A 21,461-nucleotide genomic window follows, 5' to 3' on the forward strand; every position below is an offset into this window, starting at 1 on the left:
AGCAGAATTCTTTTGTTTCTTTGGGGTTTTAGAGAAGGCAATTGAAAAAATAGGGCCACAGATCAGTTGTTCATGGAGAAGTTCTTTCTTGCTCTGTTTTGCCACAAAGCTCTTCCTTCAGGGCCAAAGCAATGGGGATCGGGAAAAAAAAAAAAAAAAAAAGCCTCCTCCAAGAGGGCAGAGAAGAGAAAACTGCATAGTGGAACTGAAGGGTCAGCTGAGGCTGAAGAGTCCCCCTGGGCTAGAGGGAGGTAATGAATGGGGCAAGGCTAGAGTTGGCTGGAAGGCTCACTGGCTAGTGGGCCAGGGGTCAGCAAGACTAAAAGGGTGTGACCTGGTAAGTAAGGGATCCTGATCCTAGCACCAGTGATAAGGGGAATAGGTGTCTTAGCAGAACTAGAAAGCGGCTACTGTGATGGGTCAGGGAGCTCAGGTCTTGTGCTCAGCCAACTTGGGACATGATGAATGAGACCACAGATCCTGTGGCTGTTGGAAAGTGAGAAGAATCAGAGCCTTGCTATCAAAGGGTGATTGATCTGTGGACCAGCAGCATTCAACTCCTGGGAGCTTGTTAAACCTGCAGAATCTCAGGCCCCTCCCAGGCCTGCAGCATCAGACTCTCATGGGGTGGGTCCAGAACTGTTTTAATAAGCTTACCCAGTGATTCCTATGCATCCAAAAGTTTGAGAACTACTGACTTAAAGGGTCAGATATCCTGAGGCATGTTCGCAACAGCTTAAGCGAACATGAGAATGTATGCATTGGGAAACCAATATGAGTTACAGTGCAAGATAGAATCATAGATTATCCAGTCCCTACGGTGGCAAAGGGGAAATAATAGAATGTGTCAAGTATACAAATCATATTGGAAGTAAATGAAAAAAAGTTGTTTTTTTTCTTGGAATAGAGAGATATGTCGAGCTATCTCTGTGTCAGCAGTGAAATATAATGCACAAAGGTGCCAAATGCCAAAGGCTAAAGAGCACAGTGGCAGGAGAGCTGGAAGCAGTGATGGTGCAAGTGGTCAGCCTCTGCCCAGCAAAGGCTGCAGCTCCTGATGGATGGAGCAAATGTAACTGTACAATACTGCTAATGGGCAAGCACCACTAGCACCCACACAGCGCACCATGCTCGGCTCAATTCAACTTTATTTAACAGTATGGCAACCTTTTTTTGAAACACAGCTAAGGATACATTATATAATGTAACTATATAATAATATATACATATAATAATTATGTAATACTATATAATTTATACTTGTGTTATAGTGAATATGCTATTTATTAGATATTCAATTGAAGGGGTAATTGAATATACTGCCTATTTAGAAATAAATATATAAGAGGCCTACTGTAACCAACGGTAGCACTGCCTTGACCACATGACTGACACCAATCTCCACCACTGTGTTTTTTCCATAGTACATCCTCTCTGGCATCCTATATAATTTACACATTTATTATATTTATGATTGTCTGACCACTAGAATGGAAGCTCTATAGGGTAGTGATTTTTGTTTATTGTTCACTGATGAATTTCTAGCACCTAAAAGTATCCTGGGCTCAATGAATATTTGTCGAATAAATGAATTAATGAGGGGAGTGCTTCATATCACAGCAATATGGTAGAAAAGCAGATCTTTTACTGGGCTCTTTTTTTCAATAAATGATATTAAACTGCTGGCACACACTGTAATGTTAAGAGTATCTGTAAATGTTGCTGTATATATTGCTGTTCTCCTACAACAAGAGAGGAATTTTCTGATATGAAATTTCCTCTTTACTATTTTTGTATAGGGCCCAGTAGCAGCTGTGGCTCTCTCAGTTGTAACCACTATTTTGTGTTTTACTTTCATCAGTTAGAATCAGAGCTATACCTTAAAATTGATTATTCACCAGCCAAGAAGTTCACAAGCCATTTTTTTTTCTCTATTACTAGCTGTAAACGCTCTCACTAAAGTGTATAGGAAAGCTAAAGGTTGAAGCATTTTCTTTAGGCCAAACTAACTAAATGTACCTTTTCATGGGACAGTAGAGAAACATTTATTTTAACTGGCTTTTGCACAAAGCACTTACCAAATCTTTGAAGTACTCCATAGTGGGTTAAGCCTTTTGAAGAATAGATTGGAACATCTTTATAAAGAAACTCATAAATTCAGGTTGGCATGACAAGAAGGGAAAGTGGAGAATGTCAGAGCATACCCAACTTCTGGACTGCAGTGAATGGTTACAGTGAGTTGCAGGGAAAGAACTGCACTGTGCAGCCAGTCTAAGGCAGGAGATGTCAGGCCTGTCCTGTGACAGCAATCATGAATCATTTGTCAGAACACTTAATATTCCACACAGAAGCAAATCTATTTCTCACCCTACCTCACTCCCCAGGAATAAGGGGAAAGCAGAAGTAGTGTGGGAAATTTTCATTCCTATGTAGAAAGAGAGCTATTCCATGGACTAAGTCTGTGACGCCCTTCAGACTATAACTTTGCACATATCTGAGAAGTCCTGGGCGTTCAGATCTGGCTATCATGTTAACAGGCCACACTGAGCAGTGAGACTAAGTGCAAAGGGATGGTTCTGCTGCCAAGCCTGAAGACATGCAAGCCCGAAGGTCATGATGGTGCAACTCTGCAAATTAGCTGGAATTCACAGATAGGGGATTTGAAAGAAATTATTATGCCTGAAGGAAATCAATCTGGAAGCAAGGGATTTAGAATAAAACGTAGCCTCTGTAGTATCATCAGGCTAATGGTAACCACTGCCATCAGCTGCTGTGTGGCTAAGCCACTGGCAAAAGAAAAGGGGGACCTATTGGTCATGAGTTTGAAAAATTGTTTATAGGTTAAACAGCAAAATTAAAATATTTAATACTATTTTCTTTCCTCTGAGAAAGAAAAAAGCCCTGCTAATGGACACTAAACTGAGCGCCTCTAATGGGATATGGGAAACCTTATGTGTTGCTGTTCATCACAGTCCCTGGTTCAGGGAATTATAAAAATAACCACATTTCCCAGATGGGTACCTTCTCACTTCCTGGCACAGTAGCCACCTAAATAGCAGAAGCACTTCAGGGAACAGGCAGAACTGGGAATGTCCTTTGCATACAGGACAGTGCTCTGAGGAGGTATTCAAAAGAATAGGGCAAAAATCTGGAGAAGGTTTAAGATTTTTTTGAGTAAGTCAACTGGCCAGAAAAAGCCAACTATGAGTTTGCTTTGTTTTGTTTTATTTTCTCCTTATCCTCCAGCTTTTCAAAGCAAAGAAAAAGAAAACTTTCAATCTTTGTCAGAATTTAACAATGTACAACAGCTAGTTTCCCCTTGACTCTTTTTGATCCCTCGTTAAGTGCCATGAAAAAAGTTAAATGCTTCACATGAGTTATTTCATCCAATTCTCCCAATAACTCCATGAAATAGGTCTGATTATTATTTTTCTTATTTTGCAAGTGAAGAAACTGAGGCGCACAGAGTTTAAGAAGCTTTACCCAAGACCACACAAATGTGAAACGGAGCCAGAATTCAATCCTCACCTTGTTTCAGCCTAGTAGCATCAGATTATTTGGGATTAGAATTTTCCTTAAGGGTATTCATCATTTATGATGAGCCAGAAAGCAGGTGTCCCCAAAACTTCATGGCAGTCAGCAGCATGTTCAAAATATTTATCTCTAGCACTGAACAACTTGAAAGAGTTGAAAGGGCATCTTTCTAACATCTCATTTTTTACTTTACAAGTTCATGCTCATATTTGAGGGCAAGGGATGGAACATGAGAATCAAATCTTCCACAAGTTATATAACTGTATATCAAAAGGAAAAAGATGGCGTGAACCCGGGAGGCAGAGCTTGCAGTGAGCCGAGACTGGGCCACTACTCCAGCCTGGGTGACAGAGCGAGACTCCATCTCAAAAAAAAAAAAAAGGAAAAAGAAGGTTTGAAATGTGAATGTCCTTTCCTTCTCACTGCTTCTCTAGATTCTGATTGGAGCCGTCATTGCCATGGGCTCAGCCGACAGAGATGGCCGCCTTCACCCAGGAGATGAGCTTGTGTATGTTGATGGGATTCCAGTAGCCGGCAAAACCCACCGCTATGTCATCGACCTCATGCACCACGCAGCCCGCAATGGGCAGGTCAACCTCACTGTGAGAAGAAAGGTGCTATGTGGAGGTATGTACCTGGAGCCTGCTGCAGCAATCGATGGTTAGGTGGTAAGATGCTTTTATGAGACACAGTAAGGCCCCGTGAAACAAAATTTTAAATCCATTTCTACATTATATGAGGAAGGAAACAACCTAGATATTCCAAAAGTAATGATGATTTTGAAAGTGCTGATTTTCACCCCACTGGACAAAAATCCAGTCTTTGAGGCCTGTATTTTAAGTGTATTCATTAAAAATTTCTAGAATAGCCTGGGGCTAATTTAAGGTATGTACGCTCTCTGCTTTCTGGTAGTTGCTAGTTCTAAGAAGAACATGATAGTAACGGAAAATATGCCATTTGAAAATGTGTTTGCAAACCAAGAGCCACAGCATTTTGATGCCATCATGAGGCAACCAGGATGGAAAATTAGCTTTCATTGTACAGCTTGATAAAAGGTAACAATAAAGCTATTGCTCCTGATATAGAAAAAATACAGCTGTACCTTGCTCCAAGAAAACACAGTTCATATGGTTCCAAATTTATGTAACAGATAAATTGGAAATAATTATTCCCTTTACAACCATTTTCTCAGCTTCATAAAGGAATCCACCAAAGACATACTTTTCAAAGTCAGCCCTTGTATTTATAATATGATTCCACTTATCTCTCTTTACCATATCAACCCTACAAAAAATTATTTATATTTTTAAGGAATATGTCAGTTACAAGCATCACAGTTTTTTTAGAATCTGAGCCTTCAATAACATTGGGATTGTATTATCTCCCCTCAAAACCACCCAGCCTTTGTTCTGTGAATCACAGGGGCAGCAGCTCCAATAATGCTCGGCTGTCACCTTCTGCCCCAGCGGCCCTCTGTCTTCTCTGCTTGACCCCTTGGTAGCCCTCATACAGAATCATCAATACTAGAAGTAGGAAGGACCTTAGCTATGTGAGCTGCCTCTTGTTACAGCCTCATGAGGAAACTGAGGCTCAGAGGTTTGATAGCTTGCCCAGCACTCCACAGTGAGTCTGTGACAATGCAGAGAGGGACTCTTCTCTCTAGGGCCAGTGCTTATTTCTTTATGTTACTTTGTCCCCTACCCCATTCAACCACAATCCTCTCCCCTAGAGAATTAGAAGATGTTAGGCCAGAACTTAGCAAATGTCACTCCCTAATACAGGGAGTCTTCCCATATGTGCTGTTATACCAGTTGCATTCTAGAAGAGGACCACAGGCTAATGACATGCTGTGAATGACTAGTAGAGAGGATAAGGCTTATTCGTGTGACGAAAAATCCTTTTCTTTCTAAGTCCCCCTAGAAACTAGACCATGAGCAAGGGCGGTCATTTAAAAGGGCAAGTCAAAAGAATTGTTAGCCCTCACCAGTAGAGACTGCTATATATCTTGTATCTTATAGAGGTTTTGCTAAGAGGTGCCACTTGTCTTCAGAAATTCATGGCATGTCACTTGACCCAAAGAAGTAAAGCATCTTAAATTATGCCTTATCCTTGGGCTAGATGCCAGGAGGAAGACAGTGCTTGCTTCGTTAACATTTAACTGTCTCTCTCCCTGCAGAGTAATTTTTAGTAAAAAGTTTGCTGTGCTGTATGTTCTATAACCTAAAGATAAATTAAAAAGATACCTGATTTACAAGGAAATATACCACAAAGTGCAAAACCAATGCACCAACATAATTTCATGCTCCCCTTGTCACCAGCTGATAATTGCAAATTAAATTTTCTTTTAATCAACCCGAGCTGTTGAAGTGTGTACCAAATGCTGCAAAAATGTATTCCTGCAATTTGTGGATCATGTGACTTCCGTAAAGATGCTCTTTGCTGCAGCTCTTACCAACTTTACTCAGTTAGGCTTTTGAGTGCATTTCAAGTGCATTTAATTTTTGAAAATGTTATGCTGCAGATTGCTCGTTCACACCAGGGGAGTTTCCAAGTTTATTTAGCCCACTCTTCCTTGAAAGCTTCATCAGCATTGAAAATATTAAGTTCAGCAAAGGATACTTTGATAGCAAAGTAATGCCTTGAAATAGGATGGAAAAGATTTAAAAAACAGGCATGGAAAGGTGACCTTTCTTCATAGCTGCCATTTCTTCAAAGTGAGAAGGGACAACTACAAATGCATATGACAATGGAGATGCCTTTTCAAGGACTGTTGTTGTCATTGTCGTTTTGTTATTATTATGCTTTCCTAAGCAAAGGCAGTGGGAGGTGCAAGCCTGGCTTAGGAGTGGATGGTTCCAAGCTGAGGGGAAGTGAGCAATTAGCTAGGGAAGCGATAGGAGCAGGAAGAGGAGCAGCATCACTGCCTCCTTGCACAGAGGAGCAGTGCTGTGGGAAAAGGGCTAGGAAGAAGCAAGGTCATAGGGATGACACACTTCTGCCTTCTCCTTGCCTCAGCTTATACAAATGCCCGCCCCACCTCAGAAGACAGAGGGCACTGGCTTCTTAACTGATGCTCAAGAAAGAGAACACATTCATTATGAGAGATACAGAAAGGTTAGTTACACTGAGCAAAAACTAAGATAACACAAAAACTTGCCCCAAATATTAAGTTATTTTTAAATGTACATACTAAGGATAGAAAGGCAAAAAAAAAAAAAATTTTTTTGAGTAAAGGTCTCACTCTGTCACCCAGGCTGGAGTGCAGTGGTACAATCACGGCTCACTGCAGCCTCAACCTCCCAGGCTCAAGTGATCCTTCTGCCTCAGTGAACCATGCCTGGCCTAGAAAGCCAAAATTTTCAATCAGAAGATAAACTAGATTATCAAAAGTCAGAAGTTGTTGAGTAAAGGAAGAAGCTATCAAGTAGTGCTTCCAATTTTTCTTTTATTCATTTATTTTTATTTTATTGTTTCAGCAGGCAACTATGGATAATAAATTGCCTCCAGTTTTATTTACCAAATAGTCATAGCACACACTTTCACCTTGCATTGGTTTTGAGAGAAGATGCCTTATCCATGCCTCCAGCTCCAGTATTTGGTTGTTTTTTTTCCCAAGGATATTAGAAGAGAGGCTTTAATTATTATACTGAAAAGCATAAATATTTATATGTTTAGCAGATCAGCTTTGAGACATTCAACCTAATGGCACATTATTTTGGATGCACACCATGTCTCTGAGGAATTTCCTAAAGTGTAAATCTAGAATTGATGTGAAAGAACATTTTATGACTTCATAAAAACATGTTAGAGTCGGTCTTAAAGCTATCAGCATCTTTTCTCTAACACCTAAGGGAAAGTCTAATTCTTGGCCTAATGCCAAGAAAGGGGAGGTTGTCTTGGCAGATGGGTGAAAAGTTTAGCCAGTATTGAAGGTGCCAGTACATTCCCTGATCCTGGTGACTACACTTTTTGCCAATTCTAAATGCATTCCCTTGTTGTTTGTCTGCAACCATGTCACCCATTTAAATAAGCTGTCTGCCTTGATGAGTATAAACTGGGAATGTCTGCACAAATGCCTGTAGGCAGGCCAGCCCCTAACATTTTCAGGGCCACCGCCTGTAGGCTGCTCCTGCCCCATGAGGACCATGAGGGACCTGGTACACATGCATGTGGACATCACAGCCCACATGACCAAGCTCTGTCCATACATATATCCCATTGCCTCAGCCATGCTTCAAGGCAAAATATGCCTGTCTGCAATGCTGTCATCCTTGCAGAGACAGTCCTGAGAAGAGACCCAGGCACACCCTGGAAGCAGGCAAGGTCTATATGGTTACAGAATTCTAGAGTCCTGGTATGTAGCTTATGGTCTAGAAGAGAAACCAAGGGTCCAGTTGAACAAGTTCCCTCAGTCCTGAGAATTCTTCACTGTGTGAATAAATGAGTAAATGAGGCATTTGCAAGAGGTCCTGGGGAGTGGGCAGGACTGTGGTGACCTGCAAACCCCATACGCAGTTGAAGGAGCAGCCATCACCGAGCTCCAGCTGACTGGTGCCAAATATGTCAAGAGAAACTAGAAATCGGTATTTCTGTAAAATCTCCCTATTTACAAACATTGGCAATTTTTTTTTTTTTTTTTTTGAGATGGAGTCTTGCTCTGCTGCCCAGGCTGGAGTGCAGTGGCGCGATCCCAGCTCACTGCAAGCTCCGCCTCCTGGGTTCCCGCCATTCTCCTGCCTCAGCCTCCCAAGTAGCTGGGACTACAGGTGCCCACCACCACGCCCAGATAATTTTTTTGTATTTTTAGTAGAGACGGGGTTTCACCATGTTAGCCAGGATGGTCTCGATCTCCTGACCTCATGATCTGCCCGCCTCGGCCTCCCAAAGGGCAATTAGTTTTAACAATTATTGAATGAAGTACAGGCCAGCACTGTGCAGACCAGGAACAGCCCTTGGCCAATAGTTAAATGTCCTGGTCTACACCATCTCACCTGGCAGGCATTGTCAATGACTCCCACATTCCCAATGGGAGACCCTCTCTTAGCACAGTGATGAATTCCACTGTGACTGGTGGAGACGAAACAGCTTACCCTAAAAACTAATTATTTAGGCGGGGCACAGTGGCTCACACCTGTAATCCCAGCACTTTGGGAGGCCAAGGCAGGCAGATCACAAGGTCAGGAGATCGAGACCATCCTGGCCAATACAGTGAAACCCTGTCTCTACTAAAAATACAAAACAAATTAGCCAGCCGTGGTGGCGGTCACCTGTAGTCTCAGCTACTCGGGAGGCTGAGGCAGGAGAATGGCATGAACCCGGGAGGCAGAGCTTGCAGTGAGCCGAGATCACGCCACTGCACTCCAGCCTGGGCGACAGAGTGAGACTCTGTGTCAAAACAAACAAAAAAAACAAACCAAAACTAATTATTTGACTTGATACTAAGTGACTGAATTCTATGCAGCCACTTGTGTATGAGCTAGATGAATGAGTCAGGGATCCTAGAAATTAGTGAATTTTCTTTAAAAAAATTATATAATACATGATATTTAGTCACTTTAGGATGTTTTACTATATTATTATAAAACAAGGCTGTTAATGCCCTACAGTAGGAAAGACTGTTGGAAAGAAGACAGTCTCACTTGGGTCCAGAGCCAGATGAGTAGAAAAATGATGTGGGGTCAATCCCTGAAAGACAATCATGTGACCAGTTTTCAAGTGTCAAGGGCCCAGAACAAGCCCAGGAAGACCTTCGAAGTCTTCTTAACTTTCTGATTTTAAATATGCTCATTTGGCTAAAGATAAAAAACTTTGTTCAGGAAGATGAAAGAGAAGTCCAAAGGCAATACAAAAGTATCCTATTAATGTATATGACTCTTTCACTTACCCAGGGAATCCTCACATTGACTTAGTTGATGATTTTCTCTCTCTCCAGAACCTGTAACATTGCCACTCCCAGCCTTTTACTGCAAAGACAGATAATTCTTTCTTTTTTTGTTTCTTTGTTTTTTTGTTTGTTTTTTTTTTTTTTGAGACGGAGTCTCGCTCTGTCGCCCAGACTGGAGTGCAGTGGCACAATCTCGGCTCACTGCAAGCTCCACCTCCCGGGTTCACACCATTCTCCTGCCTCAGCCTCCTGAGTAGCTGGGACTACAGGCGCCTGCCACCGTGCCCAGCTAATATTTTTTTATTATTATTATTTTTTATTTTTAGTAGAGACGGGGTTTCACCATGGTCTTGATCTCCTGACCTCATGATCCGCCCACCTCGGCCTCCCAAAGTGCTGGGATTACAGGCGTGAGCCACCGCGCTTCTTCTTTCTTGCCGACTTACTGACAACCACAGCTCTCAACCTCCTAAAATATGACAGCCAGAAAATGAGATCTCTCTTGTCACTGCCTATGACATTTAGTTACTGATTTGGTCCAATAACTCGAGGAGATTTTCAATTTATTGTAGCAGCATAATAATTGTTTGTTTTTCTTCTTCCTGACTATCCTTAATCACTTTATTTCCAACTTGTACAAGGACTGATAAAGGACATGTGATGCACCAAGACAATAACAACTTGTCTTTGGATGATGTGTTCCAGCAGGGAGGGTACATTTTACAAGCGAAGCTTTAAATACCATTTGAACAGAAAGAAAGGCTTTGACATTGACATTCTGTTCTCTTATGACCTAGGTACATTTCTTACAAAAAGCACCCATTTTTTCTTTTGTTTAAACGTGATTAATTAGATCTTAAAGAAAAATCAAATTTACCAAATAATAACCAGCAACAGCCTGGGTCTCATTCATTCTGTAATTACAAACAAGAAATTAGTACATTTTGGTTAGGCCATTTTTAAAATCTAAGTATATAAACAAATGCAGCTGCTTCTTTTTTTTTTTTTAGGTATCAGTGTAACAAAACATCTCTTGCAGTCTTTGTTTTTTCTCCCTGACTTTTTCATTTCAAAATGGAATTGCAGCTTGTAAGGTTAAGAGCCTTTATTGGAACTTTTGATAATTATTTTTAACTTGCCATATGCGACACCTTCCAGAGTTCTACATAGGATACTATATATACCTAGGGACCCAAAATGGAATAATTAGTGGTGATTATTTTCCATCTTATTATTCCTCTGTTACATAAACATCTTTTGAGTACACTAATCAAATTTTAAGATGGGAATGAAAGCAGCCCTATTTCTAATTACATTATTCTAGGTGCCTGCTTCGGTTCTTTTCATCAGAGTGCCAATACCTAGGTATTAAATTAAAATGACAAAATTCTTTCTGGATGACCGATAAACTTTCATTTCAAAAACTAGTTTCTTTTGGCTGCCAACTTTCTATCATTTCTCCATGGAAATATGCTGGCTTTTTCTCATGAAAGTATTAGTTTGGTTTATCTGGTTGATAATAGGGTGTATTTTATATTAAGATGGACTGTAAAAATGGAAAAGACCTTCAACAGCTCCTTAGAGGTTCAAACTTCATAATTTCAGAGCCTGAAATTAGATTTGATCCTAGAGTGAGCAAGCTATTTTTTTAATGAAAATCTCAACTTATTTGTTTATTCTTTTAAGCCACTTCATTGTGATATGGCTGATATACAAAAAGCTGTGCAAACTACTTTTAAGAAGAATATTTTCCACATACATGAAGTAAATCAATACTTCTAGGCTAGCAGAATATTATAAAATAGAATATAGCTCTTTAGAAAAATGCATGATAGTTAACTTTACATGGATGGCCCCTGCGCTGTTAGCCTTCCTTATAATACATCTACAGCAGCATTTCTCAAAGTGTAGCCTTGAAACTTGATGCAGATTCTTGTGCCCAGACCTACTGAAAAAACATTCTGTGGGTGGCCCGTGAAGATGTACTTATTTTTACAATTTATTTAAGTGATTCTTGTGCACCATATCATTTAAGATTCTACTTGTTTTATGACCATCTTCAGTAAATTATTCTTATGCAAAGAAGAACCTCAACATCTAAAACTAGGCATTGTCCCAGGGGTTTGTAGTCCTCATGAGAGGAAGACATAAATCAGTAACAGCACAGAGGAGGCTGATGAGGGGTTTCACCTGTGTTTGCTATGAAAACTAGAACTGAGCAAGACCTCGGGAGCTCCACGCCTAGGTCTGTAGCTTTTCAAATGCTCTGCAAATCTGGGAGAAAGAGAAGCAATTCAACCAGTCTTGTAACAATACCACCGTCTACAACAGTGCCTAGTACATAGGAAGCATTCATTGAGACCCTTGTCAAGTAATTGATTACCTGTGTGTGGTATATTTTGCAGGGGAGCCCTGCCCAGAGAACGGGAGAAGTCCAGGCTCTGTATCCACCCACCACAGCTCTCCACGCAGTGACTACGCAACCTACACCAACAGCAACCACGCTGCCCCCAGTAGCAACGCCTCTCCCCCTGAAGGCTTCGCCTCCCACAGCCTGCAGACCAGTGATGTGGTCATTCACCGCAAAGAGAACGAGGGCTTCGGCTTTGTCATCATCAGCTCCCTGAACAGGCCTGAGTCTGGATCCACTATAAGTAAGTGCCCACATTTGCCTGCATTTGAATAAGGGGTCTTGTTTTGATTTGTTCCAGTGATACAGATACTGGACAAGTATATCAGAAGACTGTTGCGGACATACTGTATAGCCTGAAAGCCACAGGCTGTGGGCACAAATAAAGCATCCATACCACTGTCTAGCAGAATGTTGCTGACCTCTGGCTCAAGAAGAAGGCAAGAACACAAGTAATGCCCTCAACTCCCCCACCCCTATAAAAGCTCTTCATTCATTGGTAAATTAGGAAGAAAGGAAAACAGAGTGATGTGGTAATGTTGCCATGAAAGGAGGGGTGCTTCTTTTTATGGGTTGGTCAGGGAATGTTCTGTAAGTAACTTGATTGAGAACTGTTCAACAGAATGGAACCAGACACACAAAGGATCTGCAGAAAAAAATCAGTCCAGGCAGAAGGCTTAAGGTGGAAAGGAGCTTGGCATCCAAGAAATATAGAGAAGCCCAGTGCAGCTGTAGTACGGGGAGCAAGGGAGAGTGGCAGGAGGCAGACAGTGCTGGCTTCATGTGCTGTTGGTAGGAAGTCTCAACTGTAGTCTAAGTCCATGAGAACCATTGGAGGGTTTTAAGCAGTGGACTGAAATCTGACTTATATTTGTAAAAGATGAGTCTAAATGCTTGTGGAAATTGAAACCAGAGGGTTGGGGGTGGGGGAGAAAGAAAGGGTGGAAGCACGAGCCATTTAAACTTCCCCGTGGGTTCAGAGACACTGGTGCCTTTGTAACTGCCCAATGGCTTCACCTTGCCCGCTGCCTAACCGAGCCAATTTATCAAGACAGGAATTGCAATGGAGAAAGAGTAATTTACGCAGAGCCGGCTGTGCGGGGAGACAGAGTTTTATTATTACTCAAATCAGTCTCCCCGAGCATTCAGGGATCAGAGTTTTTAAAGATAATTTGGTGGGTAGGGGCTTGGGAAATGGGGATTGCTGATGTGGTTGGGTTGGAGATGGAATCATAGCGCGTCGAAGTGTGGTTTTCTTGCTGTCTTCTGTTCCTCGGTGGGATGGCAGACCTGGTTAAAGCAGATTACTGATCTGGGTGGTGTCAGCTGATACACTGAGTGCAGGGTCTGCACAATATCTCAAGCACTGATCTTAGGTTTTACAATAGTGATGTTATCCGCAGGAGCAATTTGGGGAGGTTCAGACACTAGGAGCCAGAGGCTGCATGACCCCTAAACTGTAATTTCTAATCTTGCAGCTAATTTGTTAGTCCTACAAAGGCAGGTTGGTCCCCAGGCAAGAAGGGGGTCTTTCAGGGAAAGGGCTGTTATCAATTTTGTTTAAGTCAAACGATGAACTGAATTCCTTCTCAAAGTTAGCTCGGCCTATGCCCAGGAATGAACAAGGACAACTTAAAGATTAGAAGCAAGATGGAGTCGGTTAGGTCTGATTTCTTTCACTGTCATAGTTTCCTAGTTACAATTTGGCAAAGGCGGTTTCACCCTCCCCTAGGTAGCAGTAGAGGGAGGAGAAGTAGATGAATGCAACTTCTGAAGCTCCTCCAACTCTAAGGTTCTATGAGTCTATACAGCAGGTGACAGTCATAGCCCATATTTGTCTTCCAACTGGCCACGTTTTCAGATTCTCAGGCTTCCTTGGTTGTTTTTCCTATTCTACCACACTCTTCCGAGCTCATTCAGCAACCTGTAAGCAGTAGAACAGAAGAGAGGATAGGAAAATTTGTGCATTTTTCTTGTTGAAGTTATTTGGCCCAAAATGTTGGGTATGGAAACACGAAAATAAAGGAACACTAAGAGAAAGTAAATAAATGCACGTATGTTGTAATCCTAAAATTCTTATAAACTGTGGGAGTTTCTAGCACATGTGGGATAGGGGAGGGGTGAGTATTAAACAATACTCAAGAAATAAAGTTATTGAGAATGAATAAGAACTTTATATGATAAAGTTAATGTTATCAAAAAAAAGAAAGAAAGAAAGAAAGAAAACCACCAGAACCTCATGGAGAAAATTGCCCTGTTTAGCTTAAGCCTTGATAAATTCAGGAGTGAAAACTACAGAAGCATTAAACCTCAGCGAATATGTCCAGAACCAAATTACATACATCTAAAAGTACAATTTCATTTCTCTTTTTCTTCATGATAAGCTGAAGAAATAAATCCAATCTTTAAGCATAGACTAAAAGCAGAATTCTGTCTGTACGATGGATTCATCAAGATTAAAAGGATGCAAAACTAAGGATTTTCATGAATTATATAAACAGCCTTCCAATAATTTACACTTGAGGAAGGTGTTCACAGAGAGCTTTTGCAGCTATTCCAGTCTTTCAAATTGTTTATTGGGGCAGAAGACCTAAAGGACTAGAATAAAAATAAAAAGTATATTGCCACAATGAAAGTGTTTAGCATGTATTTAAAGTCTCAGCTTTATTTCAAGTATAACAGCCTATTTCTAAATGTATAGGGGAATGTGTGTGTGTGTGCGTGTGTGTGTGTGTGTGTGTGTGTACACGTGCACTTACTATGTAAAGAAATTACAAACACCTTGCCTATTGCAAATAAAATCCATGCATAAGTAGATTTGGAAAACAATAGGTGCAAATGCTTATAATTAACATGTGAATTTTTCTTCCTACCAAATGGCATCAGACTGACCTCAAAAACCTAATTCTAACCACTTTCACAATGATATTATTTTACTTCACCCTGGGGAATAGAAATATATCCTAGAGTTCATGATGCTTCATGGCTTTTTTTCACGTTTATTTCTTTTCAATTTAGGGAGTTTTAAAATGCAAGTTGCCCTGTGCTCTGTGGCAAAAGCAGCTTACTCACTGATGGCACGTTGCATTTACAGTATGTAATTTGCAACATGCACCTAAAAGCTTCCTGGAGCTGATGCTACCTCATACTTAACATCTGTAATAATTTTGAATTCTAATTTTGAAGAGAAATGCGAAGTGTCTCATGAATGGTAAAAAGCCATCCTTGTGCCACATATCCCTGGTCAAAATATCAAAGGTTTTGGGCTCTGTGAGACTGACTGAGGTTTATGCTACCAGGTGCTCAAGAATCACAATGATTCCCAGAGTTTGCATTGTTTTTCTCTTCATGTCTTACCCAAGCCCAAGGATCATTAACACATTCACTGTTTTTTGTTTTGTTTTGTTTTTGTTTTTTGTTTTTTTGTTGTTGTTTTTATTTTTTGTGGCTTCTGAAGCTTTTTCTTGGTGGACTAAGTGCTGTTTCGCCTTTGATAGGAGCAGCATTACATTTAAGCAAGAAAAGGGCGTGGTTAACAGCCCAGGTGCTACAATCATTCTATCTGGATTTGAAACATGGCTCTATCATTTACTAACCATGGGACCTTGAGGAAGTTACATGACCTCTTTGGGCCTCAGTTTCCTCGGTGTGAAGAAAAGAACATTTTAATACCTCAATCGTGGGGTTGCCATTAGAGTTCAACGAATATGTGGAAGTGCTCAAAAGCACTGGCTCAGAGTAAGCACTAAATATGTCATTGCTGCTATCTAGACACCATCCCTTCTAGGAATTATCTTTCATTCCACCAGCTCACTCTTTTCGAGTAGTGCAGAGTTTACTCTGGCTATAGGTTCTGTTAGCCATTAGTCAGAGCCACCACTCTCCCAGGGCAGCTAAATCTGGGCCACAGATGAGCATATCTCTGAGGGAAGCTTCCCCTCCCTGTCCCCTTCCCCACTTGTGGCCCTTCTGGGAGCACAGTCTTTCTCACCACCCACCAAATTACAGCCTAGGTCAGCAATGGGGGCAATTGGAGTACTGGTGGCCAAGCCAGTCCAGCTGAGGTGCCTTTGCTGAGGCTTCAGGCTAGAATTGCAGTTTTCCCTCTCCAGAGTTCACAAGCCAATAAGCTATAAAAGTCATGGAAATCATCAAAATTCAGACTCAAGGGGATGTCTTTTAGAATCTCCCTTGCAAACATGTTGCTATTAAATATTATCAGAGGAGAGAGGAGAGAAGAAGGACTCAAATGTAAACATTCCCTCCCTACGGATAGATACACCCATAGCTTCTTCAGCCAAGACAACAACTTTTCCAAGGACAGGGGATGCTCAGCTAATTGGGAAACTGGGAGTTAGGGTTTCTTACTTATTTGCTGGCATTTAGTAATGCTCTTTACCAAAGGCTCAAAGATTTGTTTTCAAAATATTATTTCCCCAGGAAATAAGGAAAAAACTTTATATCAATCAATGTAATGAAGGAGCAAGCTGCTTCCTTCCAAGGTCAGTGACCGAGTAGGCCAACCATTGCATAGGAGTAGACAGGTTTTAGAAGCTTAGAAGCTTTCTATCTGTAGTGCAGGAATATCTTTTTGTTTGTTTGTTTGTTTTGTTGTTTTTGTTGTTTTCTGAGCCATGGTCTCACCCTGTTGCCCAGGCTGGAGTGCAGTGGTTCAGTGGCATGATCTGGGCTCACTGCAACCTTCACCTCCTGGGTTCAAGTGATCCTCCTTCCACCTCAGCCTCCTGGGTAGCTTAGACCAACATGCACCACCATGTCCAGCTGATTTTTGTATTTATAGTAGAGACGAGGTTTTGCCATGTTGCCTGGGCTAGTCTCAAACTCCTGGGCTCAAGTGATCTGTCCACCTTGGCCTCCCAAAGTGCTTGGATTACAGGCATGAGCTACTGTACCCGGCCAGAATATCCTTCTTGACTTCCAGTGAGAACAGGGAAGCATCCTGGGCATGTTTGTCCCATTATGCAAAATATTATGTATTTGTTTCAGACCTTAATATTGGGCCCAAGGGAAACTAAAGTGCTTTCCAGAACAAAGCCTTGAATAAAAATAAACTGTAATAGGCAATTTCACTTTCAATTCTTAAAAATATTTGAACAAAGACTTATATGCAAAATGTTCATTGCTATATTATTGATAAACATAGAAAATTGGAAATAATGCTAGAAACTTCACCAAAACAGATAACTTTGGTATATTTGGGAGGTTTGAAGCATTTTCTGTCATTGACTAACTGTTTTCATTCTCACTGAGGTCTGCATACACAGGTTAGAGAAGACTCAGGTAGCCTATGACTCTGAGTGGATTAGATGCTTGCTCTGTAAAATGTCCCAGGGGCTATGTACAGTGAGGTTGACAGGCTGATCCTTGGTCCTCCCCTACTCAAAATCGGAGTCATGACATCCAGGTTTTATTGTAGAGCTGTAGCACCTGTCCTTATTGGTGCTTCCTACCTCCTCACCAAACCTACTTTCCCACCAGAGGTTCCCAAGAAGGGCTTTGGTACAAGTAATGAAGTGGTCCTTTTCTATAATTTGAAAGTCTCCACCTTTTCTGTCATTTTTCAGGAAGGTTATGCCAGAATATATGGGGTAGACACACATGGCAGCTTGGGTACTGGTGGTGGAGGTTGACAGGCTATTGAGGGAATTTCTAAACTTAGATACAGGATAACAAGCAGCAGCTTAGAACATATTCAGGACAGTGGTCATAGCATCAATCTAAACAGTCAGCAGTAGGGGAGCAAACTTTTCAATCCTTCCTTTCTTCATTGGTGTTCTTCTAGTGGTGTTGATTTCATCTTCTGTCCCTATCCGCAAGTGCATCACTGGTCAGCGTGCTGCTGGCTCCTCACAATCCTTCACTCAGGACTGGTGCTGAAAATCTTTGTTTCCACATGTGTGCTTTCTCCAGCATGGGTTGAAGTTTGGACTTGGTCATTCTTGACTTTCCCTAAGGCCACTGCAATCTGATGCTCAGGGAAGGAATTAGTTATCTTTGATAAAGCACCCTGGTGACTTTCTCAAAGTACTTGATGATGTCCATAGGCTATGGAGATTAAAACTTACCCTAGAGATTTTAAAACTTCACTAACAGGTCTTTTATGACATTTTAGAGTATGGTTCCTAAAAGGGATGAAATAAAAATGAAATAGGAGTGATGTGAGTTAGGATTTCCCCTACCAAAAGTCACCTCACTAACCATGCAAACACTGAATAATCACTGAATTTAGAGGAGGCACAAAGTAAAACAAAAGCCAAGGTCTCTCTACTCTTGCCTCAAAACAAGGAGATTTAAGCTAAATGAAAAGAACATTGGACAATGAGCCCAAGGCTCACTCCAGCTTGTCCACCAAGTACTGTATCCCTTGAGCAAGTCACTTGGTCTTCCTGTGTCCTTTTGTCATTTAAAATATAAAGGAAGATGGTCTTTACATCCTCTTCCAGCTCTAAATTACGTGATGCCAGGAATCAGCATGGAAAATAAGGTATTAAGTTAGTTTTGTTGGTGTGTAAAAAAGTATTGGGTAAGTTTGAGGCCTAGATCATATTTTTCATTAGCTAAGCTATCATTTTAACTTTTATTACTTTTACCTTTGATTACACAATGAAAATGGCTCCTAACACTTTGAGTTATTTTGTTCATCTCAACCTATGTCAAGAAATTATCTTAAACAATCACTTAAATACACTAACCCAGCTCCCCCTTCAAGGCGATATAAGGCAGTGTTTTTCAACCAACCTTCACTTCTTGGCACACTTGTAAATTGATGGCATTTGTATAACAAGCTGAGATAAAACGAATGAGGCTGGTGGGGGCAAGAGGCAGTCCCCCAGGAGGCTCTACCCCTGGTCCTCACCAAGCTCACCCAACCATCCCCAGCTGTCTTGGCACACCTGTAACATTTAAGACACGCCCCTTTCAGTGGCATCATGTTTACAAAGCTCTGCCTTACAGTAAATCCTCCAAATAGCAACCAATTAGCCATTCATTTTAGGTTTTATTGGGATTTGGGTTGTGGCAGTGAATTTTCTTCAAACCTCCATATTGAGGTTTGTTCATTGATTGCCTTAAAAACACAGGTAATAGATGCAACTGGTGCTTATCCTAGTGCCTTAGCCATCTCTATGTCATTATAAACTTTGACCCATCAATGTTCCATCTCCAAAGTCATTGCTAGAGCTACTGAAATACCCACACTGTTGAACATAGGAATTAGAAAGTGAGTCTCATTCATTTCTCTATTTCTCACTGGTTTGCACAAACAAGTTCCCTTTCAGAGTTCTTAACCAGCTTCTCAACATGTAATGTTCTCTTATTCCTTAAATGAATCCCTGCTTTGGATTCCTTCAACAACACAAATGCTTTTACTCTGGGCTTTGATTATGCTGAGAGTGGCTCATTCAGGAGGCACAATAGTGTCACCCACAATATTACTGTGAGTGTTTTCATAGCAGAAGGAATAGTGGGGTGGGGAACATATATAAAGTACTGGTTTTCCCCTCATGTGTCTGGCTTCTAATATAACTAATTGAAGCCGAAGATAAGCACGTATCCTCAAAATCTCTGGGAAAGCCTACATATACAACAAAGATAAGATTATATTCATCATCTATGCTGATATAATACGTTTTAAGTCAAGTAAGTCTTTTCACATTTATTATTGTGACTTAATTTCTGTTCCACGAGGTAGCCAGGGGCTAAGGGGGGAGTGGTAGATCGTTGCTAATGACACAAAGTACATCAAGAAAGACTGCACTTTCTACATACAATCCAGTCCTCCTGTACCAAGTCCTTGACCATAACACTCCTGATACAAATATCTGCAGGATAAAGTTTAAACACGCCTCTTGTCCATTCAAGACCCTGGGGCATCTGGACATGGCTTCCTTTTTGCCAGCAGCTCCTCACAGGTTCCGTTCCATCAAAGCTGGTTCAGTTATTTACCCTGTCCCAGAAGCCATGTTTTTCCTGTTGTCACTTGGTATGCTTCTCTTATGCAATAATATTTTGTACGAAGGTTTCTCCCAGGCACTGTGCTTGGAATCTTACACTGTATTTAATCTTCACAGCACCCCTAGGAGGTGGAGACTATTGCCCAAACAGTAAACATCGCCTATTGCTTACTGCTTCCTGACTTCCCTTCGTTTATTGTGTCTGTTATTGCTATTATAGTCATTTCACTTTTCATGTGTTTATGTTTTGCTTTCCCCACAAAAGTTGTGAGTTCCTTAAGGGTAAGAAATGGTGGCATTTCTTTGGATCCTTCACAATTCCTGATAGGTTTTTTTCAAGGATTCTCATGCTATTTATGTTGATGGGGCTGTATGCTTCTCATACAGTGATCCAGCGCAATCCTCATCGAAAGGAAGACTGTGACTGGTGCGCTGTCCTAACTTACCCTGCACCCAAACCTAGCTGTTTCATCCCACAAAGGTAGCATGAAGGCTGGTCCTTGGCCAGAGTGAGAAATCACACGATAATAAAGCAGAACTAGAGCAATGTCCCAGAATACAGATTTCCCATCAGCTGTTCTCAGCCTGGGTAAATGATTCAGCAGTCAGCCAGGGGCCTGGTGAATGAAGACTCAGATGAGAGAGCACCCTAAGAAGTCAGGGGCAGGGAAGCTGTTTTTTTGCCTCTGGCCAGCCCCAGTCATCTTACACCTCTTGGTTGCAAAGCCCTTGTTCTCCGAAGGGCCAGGCAGTGGCCTCAATGTGCCCCCTGATTCACCTCTCCTGGCACCAACCCTTGGAATCGTCACCCATCTGTGTGAGCACCACCTCAGCAATAATTATATAGTCCTAAATAGGAGGGTTTGGATGGCATCCCAGACTCCTTAGAAAAAAGTATTACTTCAGATTATTTATTCGTTTACAATCCTCATTAACAAAGCAACCCATTTCAGTTCCAACTAAACAACTTCTGTATCGCATTACTCCTTTATGGGATTATACTCACTGAGGTCAGAATGAATAGGACCTATTTATTCAATTCCACTTTTTCAATCCTGAACATGACTAGTTTTTTTTTCCCAAATTACAACCTGGCTGCCTGGTTCCTACTAGTAAGCAAACAAGTGCAAATATATAAATATAAATATAAGTATAAATATAAACATAAATATAAATATAGCATCTAACTCCAAGTCCCCTGATACCAGAACACTGAAGCATTTATTAAGTAAAATAGAAAGACAAATGCAAACATTTTACTCTCCTAGCACTAACAAATTTAAAGATCATTAAATTGTAGAATAAGTCTGCAGAGAACACCATCATTCTTATTTATCCTCAACAAGAGGAGCAATACAATCTATCCAAAAAAGTGTGTGTTCACAATGCATTTTCTAAAATGCTGGACTATTTTTCTTATTGTTGAATAGAGCTCATAAATCATGTTTCCCCCACTAGGGAATCATTTTTCAGGAGAGTTCTTATTATTGTGTTCAAAGACTCCAGGCGGCAGCATAAGGTGGATATCTTACCTTTAGCTATTCAGTTGTCTTGAAAGCTCATAAATGGGTGATCAGTGGCCGTTTCCTCTGGGCTTATGTCCTGCAGCTCCTTCTTATTCACTAGATAGTACAGGGAGATTGCAACTGAGAAGAGACCC

General features: G+C 41.1%; 1 protein-coding gene across 11 annotated transcripts in view; it reads left to right on the plus strand.

The window, feature by feature from the left end:
• MAGI2 (membrane associated guanylate kinase, WW and PDZ domain containing 2) overlaps positions 1-21,461 on the plus strand; it is a 1,470,566-nt gene that overhangs the window by 1,306,580 nt on the left and 142,525 nt on the right. For all 11 annotated transcript variants that reach the window (XM_055283428.2, XM_055283421.2, XM_055283424.2 and 8 more), the window contains 2 exons: positions 3,969-4,161; positions 11,824-12,072. In XM_055283428.2, the coding sequence (XP_055139403.1) occupies positions 3,969-4,161; positions 11,824-12,072 (442 nt within the window). The remainder of the gene's footprint in view (positions 1-3,968; positions 4,162-11,823; positions 12,073-21,461) is intronic.

This window comes from Symphalangus syndactylus, chromosome 6 (genome assembly GCF_028878055.3).
Source record: "Symphalangus syndactylus isolate Jambi chromosome 6, NHGRI_mSymSyn1-v2.1_pri, whole genome shotgun sequence".
Classification (NCBI taxonomy): Eukaryota; Metazoa; Chordata; class Mammalia; order Primates; family Hylobatidae; genus Symphalangus; species Symphalangus syndactylus.